At 48.1% G+C, this 14,856-nt stretch overlaps 1 protein-coding gene across 1 annotated transcript in view; it reads left to right on the top strand.

The window, feature by feature from the left end:
- Positions 1-14,856, top strand: part of Vdr (vitamin D receptor) — a 65,001-nt gene that overhangs the window by 34,689 nt on the left and 15,456 nt on the right. The window contains exons 5-7 of the mRNA XM_070039804.1: positions 5,421-5,551; positions 12,436-12,620; positions 12,856-12,967. Coding sequence (XP_069895905.1) covers positions 5,421-5,551; positions 12,436-12,620; positions 12,856-12,967 — 428 coding nt within the window. The remainder of the gene's footprint in view (positions 1-5,420; positions 5,552-12,435; positions 12,621-12,855; positions 12,968-14,856) is intronic.

Raw genomic sequence — 14,856 nt, 5'->3', positions numbered from 1 at the left:
TAAATGTCCTCTCTCACCCCTGGCTTTCTAGAAATGGTGTCTATATTTAGCATGGTTGCACCACCCCTGGCCCTTTTCCTGAGCTAGGGTATAATTGCCAACCATCCAGAGGATGACAGGGTTCAGGCTCAGAGAACAGCAAAGACATTGGGCTCCCTTAGAATTCCAAGGCTCTTGTTTCTCAGAACACCAAACCAGCTCACAGGCAATTAGCTTTGGGAGGAAGGTGGGGTAGGGTATAGGTCTTCAAGATAAAGCACAGAGCCAGGGTTGGGTGGCCTGGCTGCCTTGACTCTTTGTGGGCAGAGACTAGATGATAGCCATATGTGTAGAAATGCTTTTAGGAGGGAGGGAGTGGAGGAAATTGGTCTTGAAGTCAAGAAGACCTGTGGCCCAGGAAACATATTGGAGCAGACATGGCTGAAGTCCCTGGGATTGAGGTCCAGGTTCTGGGAAGGCCCTGGCATTGGCTGTTGGAGCAAATGAGCTTCCTGAGGGCTCAACCTGACTGCTTACCACTACCCTGAGTGTCAGGTGTCTCCACCCTCCCCCTCACCAGCCCCTTCCTCTGATTCTGTATTTAGAGGCCCTGGGAAGAGTGGATTATTTGTATTTTCAAATAATAATTTTAAAGCTCCAAGCCAGGTGCTGGTACTTTATACTGGTAATCCTTGCTAATAGTTCAAAGTCAGTCCGGGCAGCCAAGTCTATGAATAGCTAATTTCCAATTAACTAGCAAAAAAAAAATAAGAAAACAAAAACAGAAGTGGCGCTATGGCTAAAGTGGTAGTGCTGTGAGAGTCAGTGCCTGGCTCCAGAAAGAGCTCAGGACTTTACTCTCTTCCTCCTCCTTTTTCTCTTCTGTCTCTGTTCTGGTTTCCTCCGCTTCTATCATCTCTTCTCCTTTGCAATACTCTGGAGCTTCATACTAATCTCATACAATGAAAGCAAGAACACTAGGATTTCTACCTTCAAATTTTGGTGTTGGGGCTAGGAATGTGGCTAAGTGGTAGAATGCTTGCCTAGCCTGCATGAGGCCCTGGGCTCCATTTCTCAGTACCACAGAAAAGGCCAGAAGTGGTTCTGTGGCTCAAGTGATAGAGTGCTAGCCTTGAGCAAAAAGAAGCTCTGGGACAGTGCCCATGCCCTGAGTTCAAGCCCCAGGATTGGCAAAAAAAAAAAAAAAAAAAAAAAAAAAATGGTGTTTGGTCCTGGTCCTAGGGCTTGAACTTAAGACCATTTGCTCTTACTTGACCTTTTTGTGCAAAGTGGCACTCTACCACTTGAGAAACACCTCTACATATGGCTTTTTGGTATCAGTTGGAGATAAAAGAGTCTCACAAACTTTCCTGGCTTTGAACCTCAGTCCTCAGATCTCAGTCTCCTGAGTAGCTAGGATTACAGGCATAAGCCATCAGTACCAGCTTCAAGTATTTACTTTTAATTCAACTCTATGTTTTTAATTTTTTTTATTGTATTCTGACTCCAAACCTACCTATTCCTGTAGGAAATTTATTTCTAGGTTTTAGTATGTGTATCCTGTTTCATTTGATGTTGTGTTTATAAGTATATAACTTGTGTGTTGCCACAAGTATTTTTTTTGGGGGGGTCCGGTCGTGGAGCCTGAACTCTGGGCCTGGACACTGTCCCTCAGCTCTTCAGCTCAAGGCTAGTGCTCTACCACTTGAGCCACAGCGTCACTTCCGGCTTTTTTCTTTTTGCTTATGTGGTGCTGAGGAATCGAGCCCAGAGCTTCATGCTTGCACGGCAAGCGCTCTACCACTGAGCCACCTTCCCAGCCCCAAACCCACCTATTCCTGTTGCCAGATATAGTTGAGCCAATGGATATCTGCAACCTCTCTTATATGGAAGCCTGAAATTGGGCTTCAGATGTCAAATAATAGGAGAAAGCATTTTTTAATAAGTGGAAAAGGTGGTAAAGCTCCTAAATCTCTTTTCTGAAGAAAAAAAAAAAGTTGTAGTGGGAAGGCTGCCAGGCTTACCTAGAAGTCAACAGCAGCTCCTTCTGAAAAAACCTGTTGAGGCTGTAAAGTGCCCTGAGGGCCCCCTCCTGGGGGGGTCTCAGGAATGACAGATGGGGTCTCAGAAGGGACTTGGGACCCTCTCCTGAGCCTCAGGAAGAGCTTGGCCCCACTGGACACTGGACACTGCTTAAGGCTTTGGCGGGTGTTGCTGGCCATGCTATTGGACTCAGGGCATCATCTTAGCTCTGTTTGGTACCTGGGACACTGAAGGCTTGCTTCACAGGAAGAGTTCTGAGCCAGCCAAGACTGCAGTAGGAGGAAAGAGCAGCCCCTCAGGCTTAAATGCCTGGGGGAAAAAAAGGAAATGAGAGTTTGCTCTGAATTAGAAACTTCTGGTCTTCGGGTAGGTTTAGAGAATTGTGGGCATTTGTGGTAACAGGTGACGAATCCTCAAGAACCGCAGGGGAAGGAGAGGAAGAAGGGAGGGGCACCCAGCCCACGTTCTGGAATAGACAGATGTGTCTGTGGTGACCACATCTGGGGAGCTCTAACACATCCCACGAGCTTTCATAGTCTGCTGTCTCTCAGGAAAAGATTGGGCCTGTGATGGAGGTGGCGAGGGGAAAGGCGTTCATTTCCATGATGGCAGAAAAGGCTCACCAGTCTCTCTCTGGGCAATTGGGGCAAGTCTAGGCTTTAGCCAGGATAGATTTGGTGTTCACTCCCTCCCCTACACAACCCCAAGTCTGCTGTTGCCCCTTGGGTAAAGAGGGTCATCAGATGGGGAGACCACAACCAAGGTCAACTGCAGCTACTTCCTCTACCTGCTGGGACCCCCCTCAGCCTTGAGCTGTACTCATGGGCCTCTGCCTGGGGCTATTTACCCAGGGGCTTCACTGCATTGAGTTCCAAAGTTGAAAGCAAGTTAAAAGCAGAGCCTCTGGATCCCTAAGACTTCCAGACCTGAGAGCTTTCATTTCTGCCCTATTGCTAAGTTTCTTAACCTCAGTGGCCCCTACTATTAAATGAGGAGACACTTGTGGACCCAAGACTCAAGTGACCCAGGAGTCTTTGATTGCCTGCAGCTGCTGCAGGACCTTCTTCAAGTCTCATTTTCAGGATCAAGTGGGCCAGCTCCCTCTGGTCTCCATCTGTGTGTTGACTAAAGAGTATGATTGTCCTTTATCCCATTGTTCCAGTAACAGAAGCAGTGTTTGGGTGTTGGTTTTTTGTTGTTGTTGTTGTTGTTTTAAGGCAAGACTGAGGTTTGAATTCAAAGCCTTACTCTTGCTAGGCAAACTCCCTTACTGCTTGAGCCATGTCCCCAGTCCTTATCATTTTCATTATTTTTCAGAAAGGCATCACTTTTTGTCCATCATCCTATTCATACTTCCTATATGTCTAAGTTGGAGTATTCTAAACTTTTTACCGGAATTGAGCTCAAACCTTAACACGATCACTCTCAGTCTCTTGCGTAGCTAGGATGACAGGCATGAGCCGTGTACTAGAGCTTGAACTCAGGCAACTGTCCCTTAGCTTTTTCACTCAATGCTGGCCCTCTACTACTGAACCACAGTTCCACTTCTGGCTTTTTGGTGGTTTATTTCTTTGCTTGTTTGGCTTTTTGAACCACAATCCTAAGATCTCAGTCTCCTAAGTAGCTAAATTTCCAGGCACGAATCACCAGGGCCCTGCAAGTCACTTTTCACTAAAATTCATAGCCAGTGTCTGTATCTGGAGAGGATGAGGTCTCACTCAACTCAGGGAGAAAAGAGGTAGAGGGGAATTTGGCTCTAAAGATGCTGTTCCTCATGGAAAAAGTTATCTGCTACTGTCTTTCCTGAGCTAAGTCTTGTTAGCTCCTTTGGGAAGATAACTAGAGCTGGAAGAATGCCGGGAGCTTCTAGGGCAGGGATGGTGAGAAGCTGCCAGAAAGGCACCTTGAAGGTGATGTTCTCCATGTAGCCTCCCAAAGTTCTCATGGGGTGCTGGCAGTAAAGAAGAACATGGAATTAGGCAAGTGAATCCTTAAGTTTGCACATGCAGGGACATGCATGCATATGCTACACTATACACATGCACACCCATGCACACACACAAATGTGCAAACACACACACACCATGTAGTTATACGTGGACTAGAGGGTGGGGTGCTACCTTCCTAGCTAAGAACTGTTTTTGTAGGTTTCGGTTTTCACAGAGCCCTTGCTTTGCTGCCTTTCAGAAAGCCAAGGTCAAGTTGGACTATATACTGAAATCTTGTCTCAGGAAAAAAAAAAAAAAGCCAAGCACTAATGGCTCACGCCTGTAGTCTCTGCTATTTAGGAGGCTGAGATCTGAGGATCTTGATTGGAAGCCAGTCAGGGCAGGAAAATCCATGAGATTCTTTTTTTTTTTTTTTTTGTCAGTCATGAGGCTTGAACTCTGGGATTGAAGACTGTCCCTCAGCTCTTCAGCTCAAGGCAAGCACTCTACTACTTGAGCCACAGTGCCACTTCCAGTTTTCTGGTGGTTAATTGGAGATAAGAGTCTCTCAGACTTTCCTTGCTCTGTCTGGCTTTAAACGGTGATCCTCAGATTTCAGCCTCCTGAGTAGCTAGGATTACAGGCATGAGCCACCAGCGCCTGGCTTCCCAGAGACTCTTATCTCCAATTAACCAACAAAAAATCTGGAAGTGGAACTGTGGTTCAAGTTATAGAGTGTTATCCTTGAGCAAGGAAGCTCAAGGACAATGACCAGGCCCTGAGTTCAAGCCTAGCACAAAGAAATAAGAGGAAAAAGAAGAGGAGGAGGAGGAGGGGAGAGGAGGGGAAGGGAGTGGAGGGGAGGGAAGGGAAAAGAAGGGAAGGGAGTCAAGGCCAGATCTCAGTTTCCCACTGGCTCATCAGGCTTCTTCTCTTCTTCTCTTCCTAGACAGCTAGAGCTATGGTTTGGCCTTGGGTATTTTCTCCTTTATCCACGTATCAGTGTACCTATCCATCCCTGAGTTGCAGATTGTTCTGGACTCTAGAAGACTGAAAGTTGAGACTAGTATTCTTGCCTCTCATTGAAAGCATTTCTAGAATACTGTACATTTCAGTATATCAGAAAACTCTACCAGGAAAATGTACTTGGTATATTTCCTGTGGAATTTTAAAGAGGGGAGGAGAAGAAGGGACTGTAAAAGTATGTAAAAGCAGTCATGGAACTTGAATGAGCAATAAACTGAGGAGGAACCCACAGGTGCACCCAGCCCTGTACAGGGCAACAGGGTTCACAGGGGTTCACAGGGTGATCTAGGGTCAGGCTGGGCCTGCCACCCACTATGGGGGAAACAGAGATCAAGGGGCTCATGGACAGGTTACTATGGTTACCACCCTGGTAAGCTGTTCATAGTCAAGGCCACGGATCCAGAAGGTCAATGACCCAATTCAGGACATGTGCTCTCTCTACAGTCGTAGCATGAAACGGAAGGCACTGTTCACCTGTCCCTTCAATGGGGACTGTCGCATCACCAAAGACAATCGGCGCCACTGCCAGGCCTGTCGACTCAAACGCTGTGTGGACATTGGCATGATGAAAGAGTGTGAGTATCTGGGGGTGTGGGTAAGAGTCAGGGTTGGGCTGGGGTTTAGGGAAGGCTTTGTATGGGAAGGCTTGAACGCAGGGCCTGGGTGCTGTCCCTGAATTTTTGTGCTCAAGGTTAGCACTCTACCACTTGAGCCATAGCTCTATTCTTCTATTTCCAGTTTGTTTGGGGTTTTTTTGGTGGTTAATTGAAGATAGGAGTTTCATGGTGTTTTCCTGCTCCAGCTGGCTTTGAACCACGATCTCAGCTTCCTGAACTGCTAGGATTACAGGTGTGAGCTATCAGCACTTGGCAAAAGTAACAGATTTTCAGGAACATTCTTTTATTTTTTTTTTCCTTTTTGCCAGTCCTGGGGCTTGAACTCAGGACCTGGGCACTGTCCCTGAGCTTCTTTTGCACAAGGCTAGCACTCTACCACTTGAGCCACAGTGTCACTTCCAGCCTTTTCTATTTTTGTGGTATTGAGGAATGGAACCCAGGGCTTCATGCATGCTAGGCAAGCACTCTACCACTAAGCCACATTCCCAGCCCTTCAGGAATATTCTGACCCACGTTACCAATAAGCCTTGGACTTTGCATCTGACTCTGAAGTTAGTACTGTTCTTTGGTAACCAGGGAAGCCACTGAATTCACAAGATGCTGGAGCCAGGGCCCTGGGCCAACCTGGGCAGGAAGTCCTCTGTACAGCCATCCCTGCCCTACCCTACTCTACCTCCCCTGACAGCTGCTGTTCGGAGTTTGCACTCAGACCCCCCTACAGCCCTAGGACAGAGTCCATTCTTCCAAGCTATGATCCTCAGGATCTCCAGAAGGGGCTCAGATTTAAGCACCCCTCCTTCTGTCTGTGGGACTATTCGAGGATGAAATACGCAGAGGATAGATTCCACCTGTGGCAGGAGCAAAGTCATAGGCCAAGGTTTATGGAATAGGAAATGTTTCCCTTGGCCATAGCTGAGAATCAGCAGCACAGTGGAGGCCCTCCACCTTGGATCCCCCTATCAGAGTCTTGATGAAAGCTCTTCACTCTTTTATCTTGTCTCTCCAGACAACACTGGCAGCCTTGGAAGGTGTTTCCAGGCCCTCCTTCTTCCCCTCCCCCCTCCCCACAGAGCATGCAGGCAGGCCTGGACATGCCAGTGGTTCCCACCCAGTCTCTGCCCCACCCCAATCCTGTGTTTATGCTGGAGAAGAGAACAGGGAGGCCCGAGGCTTGGCGCCTTGTGAGGCTCCACGCACATTTTTGCTGGGGCCTGCAGTGTGTGTGTGTGGAGTGTACTCAGGTGGGCACAAACAAGGTATGATGTAACCCCTGTCCTCCCTCTGGGAAGCAGTGTACTCTTTGGGGCAGGGAGCCTGGGGTTCTGAGACTTCAGCCATCCAAGAATGGCATGGAGCCAGGTGCCAGTGGCTCACACCTGTAATCCTGGCTACTCAGGAGGCTGAGATCTGAGGATCTCAGTTCCAAGCCATCCGGGGCAGAAAATTCTGTGAGACTCATGCTCAAAGTGGATCTGTGGCTCAAGTGGTAGAACAGTTACTTGAGCACAGAAAGCTCAGGGAGAGCGCCTAGGCCCAGAGTTCAAGTCCCAGGATGTCCCCTTCCAAAAGAAGAAGGAGGAGGAGGAAGAGGAAGAGGAGGAGGTGGTGGTGGAGAAGGTGGAGGTAGTTACACTGCTGGGCATAGTAAAGTGCTGTCCCAGGAGTTATGGTCAACCTTGCTGATGTCCCAGAAGCCCCTGGCCTGTCTCTAGGCAGAGCTTGCCCTATTAGCCTAGAATATAGAAAGAATACACGGATCATCTGAGATTGGGGTAAGAGAGCAAGTTGGAGAGAGGCTGGAACTAGAATTCTACTCATGTCCCTCCCAGACCCCTTTGAGTCCCCACAGGATGACAATATCCATGGAAAGGAGCAACATGAGGCCTAGGTGCTGTGTTTGGGATAGGGGCCCTTTCCCAGGAGCACCATACCACATGGTAGAGACATTCAGCCAGAAGTAACTGCCCATCGCCAGATTCGTTTTGTACCTTGGCTCCATGGAACTCTGTGACCCTGTCCTCCCTGCCTGCTCTCCTGTCACCAGGGCAGGAGATACCAAGCCTTGAGTTTCAATTAGAATAGGAATGCCAGAACAGCCAAGTGCCAATGGCTCTTGCCTATAATCCTAGCTACACAGGAGGCTGAGATCTGAGGATCTGAGATCTGAGATCTGCCAGCTCGGGCAGGAAAGTCTGTGAGACTTTTATCCCCAATTAACCACCAAAAAGCTGGAAGTGTAGCTGGGCACAAGTTGTAGAGTGCTAGCCCTAAGCACAAAAGCTCAGTGACAGTGCATAGGTCCTGAGTTTAAACTCCAGGACTGGCACTAGAAAATAGGAAGGAAGGAAGGATGGAAGGAAGGAAGGAAGGAAGGAAGGAAGAAAGGAAGGAAGGAAGGAAGGAAGGAAGGAAGGAAGGAAGGGAAAGAGGAGAGGGAGGGAGGGAAGGAGAAAGGGAGGGAGGAGAGAGGGATATCAGACCTCCACAAGGCCAGTTCTTTCCACTGTCCTGAAGTCAGGCTATCCTCAAATAGATCCTGCTCAGCCTTGCTTGCTATCTGGGCCTGGAGACCTTGGCTCAGAATTCTGAGAGCTCACTGATCATAGATGCTCGCTGATCCCCAGCCCCGTATGCTGTCTCTAAGGCCTAGCCTAGCACAGAGAGCAGTGTCTCATCATTTGTAAAAGCTGGGTTCCAGAAGGGGAACCCAGTAATGGAACAAATTAAGTTGATGGTATCAGATTTCATCATGGACAGAGGTCTGTCTGCTTCCTAAGGAGCAGAAATTAATAACTCCTTTAAGCACATTATTTGATAAATCACAGTCACATCTTCCTATGTAAGAGATGTATGGCTTAGTCCATATCTAATCAATATCACTTTGATGGATGTTTCTGGACTGGGCACCCAGCAAGGAATCAGTGGTTCTCTGCCGTCATTCCAGTCTTCACACAGGGGTGTTGGCTATTTGATGCGAGTGACTGTAAAAGGTGCTGTGATGTGAACCTGGTATCTTCTTTGTTTTTGTGGTGGGCTGGGTTTTGTTTGTTTGTGCTAGTACTGGGGTTTGAACTCGGTGTCTGAGCACTGTCCCTTAGCTTTATCACTCAAGGCTAATGTTCTACAACTTGAGCTACAGCTCCACTTCTGGCTTATTTGTGGTTAATTGGAGATAAGAGTCTCACAGACTTTCTTCATTGCCCGGGCTAAATTCAAGCTGTAATCCTCAGATCTCAGCCTCCTGAGTAGCTAGGATAACAGGTGTGAGGGCACCCAGCTTTCTTTGTCTTTTTAAATTCAATTATTGACAAACTTTACTACTACTCTCATTCTTCACACTCTCCAGAGACACTGCAGCATGTTGTGAGTTCCAGCTCTGAGGCTGGTGGCCACCCTGCCACTGAGTGCCATAACTGTTATAATCAGAGGTAGATAGCATTGTGGCTAGTGATGCCTGAACCAGTTACCATGTTAGCTGTGTGACTCTGAGCAAGACATGTGGCCTTTCTGACCTCAAGTCCCCCATCTGTAAAATAGGGTCAATAAGAGCCCTTGCCTTAAGGATTTATAATAAGGAGTAAGTATATATGAGTCAGTGTACAAAAAGTATCTACAGGCTGGGCCCTGATGGCTCACACCTATAATCCTAGCTACTCAGGAGGCTGAGATCTGAGAGGATCACAGTTTGAAGCCAGACCAAGCAAGAAAGTCTGTGAGACTCGTGTCTCCAGTAAATCACCAAAAAGTTGAAAGTGGAGCTGCAGTTCAAGTGGTAGAGCACTAGCTTTAGGCAAAAAAAAGATAAAGGACAGTGCTCAGATGTTGATTTCAAGCCCCAGGACAGGCACAGGGGTAAAAAAGAGGTAATGTGTTTAGTTACTCAGTAGCCTGACATGGCATGTGTGCCATTCAGGGCAACATTGCAGGGTTTAAGCACCCTGGAGCACTCCTCAATGCCCTTTCATTAGCCAAGGACAAGGACTTGCATATGGAGGTACAATCTGCATTGATACGCTTGATATTTGGTATTAGACTATAAGGCCAGCTTTGTGATCATGAACCTCCTGGGCTGTGGAGGAAGGTCAAGAATTATGACATGACCTTTGGCCTTAAGTAATTTATGGTGTAGTGCACAGATCTTTTTAAGTTCTCACTGTAGGCTTAAAGAGTGGAAGACTTAGCCAGGCTCCAGTGGCTCATGCCTATAATCCTAGCTACTCAGGAGGCTGAGATCTGAGGATCACATTCAAGACCAGCTTGGGCAGGAGGCCCTCTATATCTCCAATTAACCACCAGAAAACTGGAAGTGATGTGATGGTTCAAAGTGGTAAAGCATTAGCCTTGAGCAACAAAGCTCAGGGACAGCTCCCAGGCCCTGAGTTCAAGTTCCAATATAGCAACAACAACAAAACCCCAAAAATGACTTTATGGCAAAAGAGGGCGACCATCTGGCCACTAAAGAAGGGATAGGTCTGGTATAGATGTTAGGGAGAGGACACACAGCTGGCAATGTGATATTTGAGAGAGTCATCTTCACTGTCAGTAAGGCCCAGATCCCTAGAACAGAAGCTGTGCCCAAGGATGCTGAGAAGTGAGACTAGAGTTAGGAAGAAGCCAAACCATGGATAATCTTGAGCCTTCACTCTGGTTTGGGCATAGTAAGCAATGAGGAGACAAGAAACTTTAAAAATACAAATAGGAAAACAGAGCCAGGCACTAGTGGCTCACCCCTATAATCCTAGGTTCTCAGGAGGCTGGGATCTGGGGATCACAGTTCAAAGCCAGCCCAGGCAGGAAAGTCTGTGAGACTCGTATCTCCAGTGAACCACCAGAAAAGCCAGAAGTGGAGCTGGGGCTCAAGTGGTAGAGTGCCCAGGCCCTGAGTTCAAGCTCCAGGACTCCCATAGCTCCAAAAAGAAAAAAGAAAAATAGCATAGCTTACTTTGGGGGCTCCCAACGTGAGCAAGGCTCAGAAGCAGGCCATTGTGACTGACAGAAATAAGCTCACGGTGTGATGGGCAGAACCGGCCTTCTCCAGATCCTTTCATCACCAGCTCTGCCCACTCCTCAACTGAGCAGGAAAGACCAGACAGCTAAGCTTGGTTTCCCCCAGCCGGGACCTTCCACCCTTGCCTTTCCCTGGGAAGTTCTCTGCTCCTTTTCCCCCCACGCTGTGTGACCTCTTAGGGTCTGAGCAGACACCCTCTGTGGGTGGAGGGTTGGCAGCTCCTGAAGCAGGTGAGTCAGTCATGGGCGTGGCCTCCTCTCGGCCCTCCTCTTGGTAGGGCTTACCTGGTGTCATGGAAGGGAACACTCCATCTTTCGCCCTCAATCGCTCTTCCCTGCTAGGCCTTTGGCTCAGGGTGTTTATTCCCACTCACCAGGGGCTCTCCTTCACCCCTACCCTAATGGCTTCTCTCATCCCCCTCCCCCTACCTTCCTTGAGAGGCCTGGGCCAATGGGCTTTTCTTGACACCTGGACTTGTGGTTCTTTTCCATGGCCTTGTGAAACGCCCCAGTTCTGTGGGCAGATGCCCTGGCAGCTCCAGCACAGAGCAAGTAGGTACAGGCTGAGAGCCCCAGTGCCCACTCCTGCCATCAGGCGCTGCAAGCCCTGGCCAGAAGGTCTGTTTGCCCAGTTGTCATGCCAGGCACCCCTGTTCCAACCCCACCTTCCAGGCAGCTCCCCAACACATTGTAGCAGATACTACTTCCACAGGAACCCCTGCACAGACCTGCATGGAGGAGAGGGTCTCCCATGGTCTATCACCCACTCAGAGAAAGGGTTCTAGATGAGAGTAATGGAATGCTAGACTGTAGGAGCTCCGAGAAGACACAAAACCTTCCTTGAGCCAGGCACCAGTGGCCCATGTCTGTACAGGAGGCTGAGATGTGAGGATCACAGATCTAAGCCAGGTGTACATCTAGTTCTCAAATCAGATGGTCCTTTGAGATAGATGTTATTGCTCCCATACTTACACATGCATGCACACATGCACAAATGTATGTGTACAAATACAATTACACATATATGTGTTCATGGACACACTCACACATGCATTCTTTATAGGGGAAGGAACAAGAAGGAAACTTTAGTTGGGCATCGGTGCTCATGCTTGTAAACCTAGCTACTTAGGAGGTTGAGATCTGAGGATTGCGACTCAAAGCCAGCCCAGGAAGGAAAGTCCATGAAACTCTTATCTCCAATAAATTATTCAGAAAAGACTGAATGTGGAGTGCTAGCTAGCTTTGAACACAGAGAGGCTCAGGGATAGCACCCAGCGCTTGAGTTCAAGCCCCAGGACTGGCAAAAAAAAAAAAAAAAGCCTCCTGCCAGGCCATCCTGCTTCTTAAACTCTTTTTTCTTTTTTCTACATCTGTCTTTTCTTCATAGGAAACCCACTATTTGCCAGGCATTGGTGGCTCACCCCTGTAATTTTAGCTACTCAGGAGGCTGAGATCTGAGGATCCTGGTTCAAAGCCAGACTAGGCAGGAAAGTCCATGAGTCTCTTATCTCCAATGAACCACCAAAAAGCTAGAAGTGGAGGTGTGGGTCAAATGGTACAACTCCAGCCTTGAGCAGAAAAAAAAAAAAGCTTAAGCAAGAGTTTGAGGCCCTAAATTGAAATCCCGATACTAGCACAAATGGATGGATGGATGGATGAAAAACAACAACAAACCAATATTCCCTATAAGTGGGGGAACATAGGAGCCTCCTGGAACCTCAGGGTACCCAGGGAGTGTGAGGAGACAGCCAGTAGAGAAAGGTTTTTACAGGGAAGGTTTTTACAGCTCAGTTCTTCCAATTCCCCCTTCTTGGCCTCCCTCCCCACCCCCACAGTCATCCTGACAGATGAGGAGGTGCAGCGCAAACGTGAGATGATCCTGAAGCGGAAGGAGGAAGAGGCCTTGAAAGACAGCCTACGGCCCAAGCTGTCGGAGGAACAGCAGCATATCATAGCCATTCTGCTGGAAGCCCACCATAAGACCTATGACCCCAGCTACGCCGACTTCGGCCAGTTCCGGGTATGTCCACCAGATGGCCAGGGACTTTGAGCCAAGCTCATGGGCAAATGTGAATGCAGCCTGGCCACAGAATCTTGTTGGCACAAAATCAGGAAATGGACAGATGCTGGTCTGAGAGGGAGGCCTCCCCCCTCCTGTGGACCTTCCTTGAAGCCATTGTTGTCAGAGGTCAGGGCCAAGGCGAGGAAGGTGACCTCAAAATGGGGGCCTCTGAGACCACATCTTTCCTTTCCAGCCTCCAGTTCGTTTGGATACGAGTGAAGGGAGCCATTCTGCAAGGTCTACATCTAGCCTCTCCAAAGACTCATCCTTCTCTACTGGTGTAGATCTCTACACCTCCTCTCTAGGTAAGCAGGACTCCCTCCCCCACCCCAACTGAGCCGGGCCAGGAACCTGCCCACCTGGATAGAAGGTGGCATAAAGTTCCCCGACACGAACAGTACTTGGACACTGGGTGAGACAGTGTATGCACCTAGCAGCCCCTCTCTCACAGAAGAGGGCTGGCTTATTCTGGGCCTGTGCTGAGAAGAGGCCAAGTTTGGGGTGCCAGATGTGCAGGGTGGACTTCTAAGGCCAGATTCACCCTTTAAACCACGATCTGCCAATCCTCTGTGGGTGGTGATCTGATTTCTTTAAGTTATTTTTGTGTATCTATGTTCCAGTCCGGGGGCTTGATCTCCAGGCCTGGGCACTGTCCCTGAGCTTTTGTGCTCAGGGCTGAGTGCTCTACCACTTGAGCCACAGCTCCACTTCCAGTTTATTGTTGGTTAATTGGAGATAAGAGTCTCAATAGACCTTCCAGCCTGGGGTTGGCTTGAAATCGTGATCCCCAGATCTCAGCCTCCTGAGTAGCTAGGATTACAGGTACCCTGCTTTACATGATGTTTTGATTCTGGGTCCTTTCAAAGTTGAAATTGGTATGGGAAAGACCTGAGCACTGACCACCATAGTCCTGGGTAACTTGTCACCTCCAGCTCACCAGAGAGTTTTCTTCTAATGGCCCCTTCTTAACTTCCTTTCCATCATCCTGCCTTATCTCCCTCCTGCTCCCATCCTTTCTCCATCTACCTCTCACAATGGAGTTCTCTACTTAGGGAGTGTAGGAGGGTAGGGAAGCTCTCAGGTAGGATCCCTCCAGACTTGGTAAGGCACCTGCGTGTGAATGGAGAACAGATTGAAGGGGCCTCCCTGCCAAGTGGACAGAGATAGCAGTTGGAGCAGACGTAGTCTCTACTCCCTCAGAAGTGACGGAAAAGGAAGCGAGCAGGTACTAAAGAGAAGCACTGAATGCCAGGCACCTGTGGCTCACACCTGTAATCCTAGCTACTCAGAAGGCTGAGATCTGAGAATTTAAATTCAAAGCCAGCCCAAGCAGACCTATCAAGGAGACTCTTCTCTCCAATTAACCAGCAAAAAGCCAGACGTGGAGATATGGCTCAAAGAGTAGCACGTCAGCTGTGAGTAAAAAAAAAGCCACGTGGCAGCATGAGGCCCTGAGTTCAATGCTATGCATTCAATGTATGGATCTTGAATAATAGTTATTAAAGATTGTATCATTTTCTGGAACATATTAGCACATCAAATTTCATAATCCTTGGGTATCTAGACTGTTTCCCAGATTTTTGGTAAGATAACACATTACTTGTGGAGTAATTTTTTTTCTTATAATTTATTTGTGGAAGTGAGATTACTGAACACATAATTATAGGCTTTTTATTTCAGTGTTTGGTATCAAGCTCAGGACCTTATGCATGCTAGAAAAATACTCCTCTATTGATCTATGCCCCAGTCCTTGCTTGGTTTTGCTTTGTTTTCCTTTCCTTTCCCTTCCTTCCTTCATCCTTCTCCCTTCACTTCATTCATTCATTCTTTCTTTTTATCATGGGATTTGAACTAAAGGCCTGACCACTGTCCCTGAGCTTTTTTGCTCAAGACTAGCACTCTACCACTTTGAACCATAGCTCCACTTTTGGTTTTCTGGTGGTTAATTGGAAGAATCTCACAGACTTTCCTGCCAGCCCTGGCATTGAGCTGAAATCCTTGGATCTCAGCCTCCTGAATAGCTAAGATTACAGGTGTGAGTTACCAGTACCCAGCTACTTTCTTTTTGTTTCTGAAACAATCTCACTTTGTAGCCCAATATGACTTTGAACTCACCAGGTTAGCCTCAAACTCTCCATCCTCCTATTTCTACCTTCTGAGGGCTAGGACTACAGGCATAAGCTACCATGCCCAG

The sequence above is a fragment of the Dipodomys merriami genome, unplaced genomic scaffold (genome assembly GCF_024711535.1).
Source record: "Dipodomys merriami isolate MVZ:Mamm:240054 unplaced genomic scaffold, mDipMer1.0.p SCAF_10, whole genome shotgun sequence".
Lineage (NCBI taxonomy): Eukaryota > Metazoa > Chordata > Mammalia > Rodentia > Heteromyidae > Dipodomys > Dipodomys merriami.
Note: the sequence above shows the minus strand (reverse complement) of the source record. Positions and strands in the feature narration are given on the sequence as shown.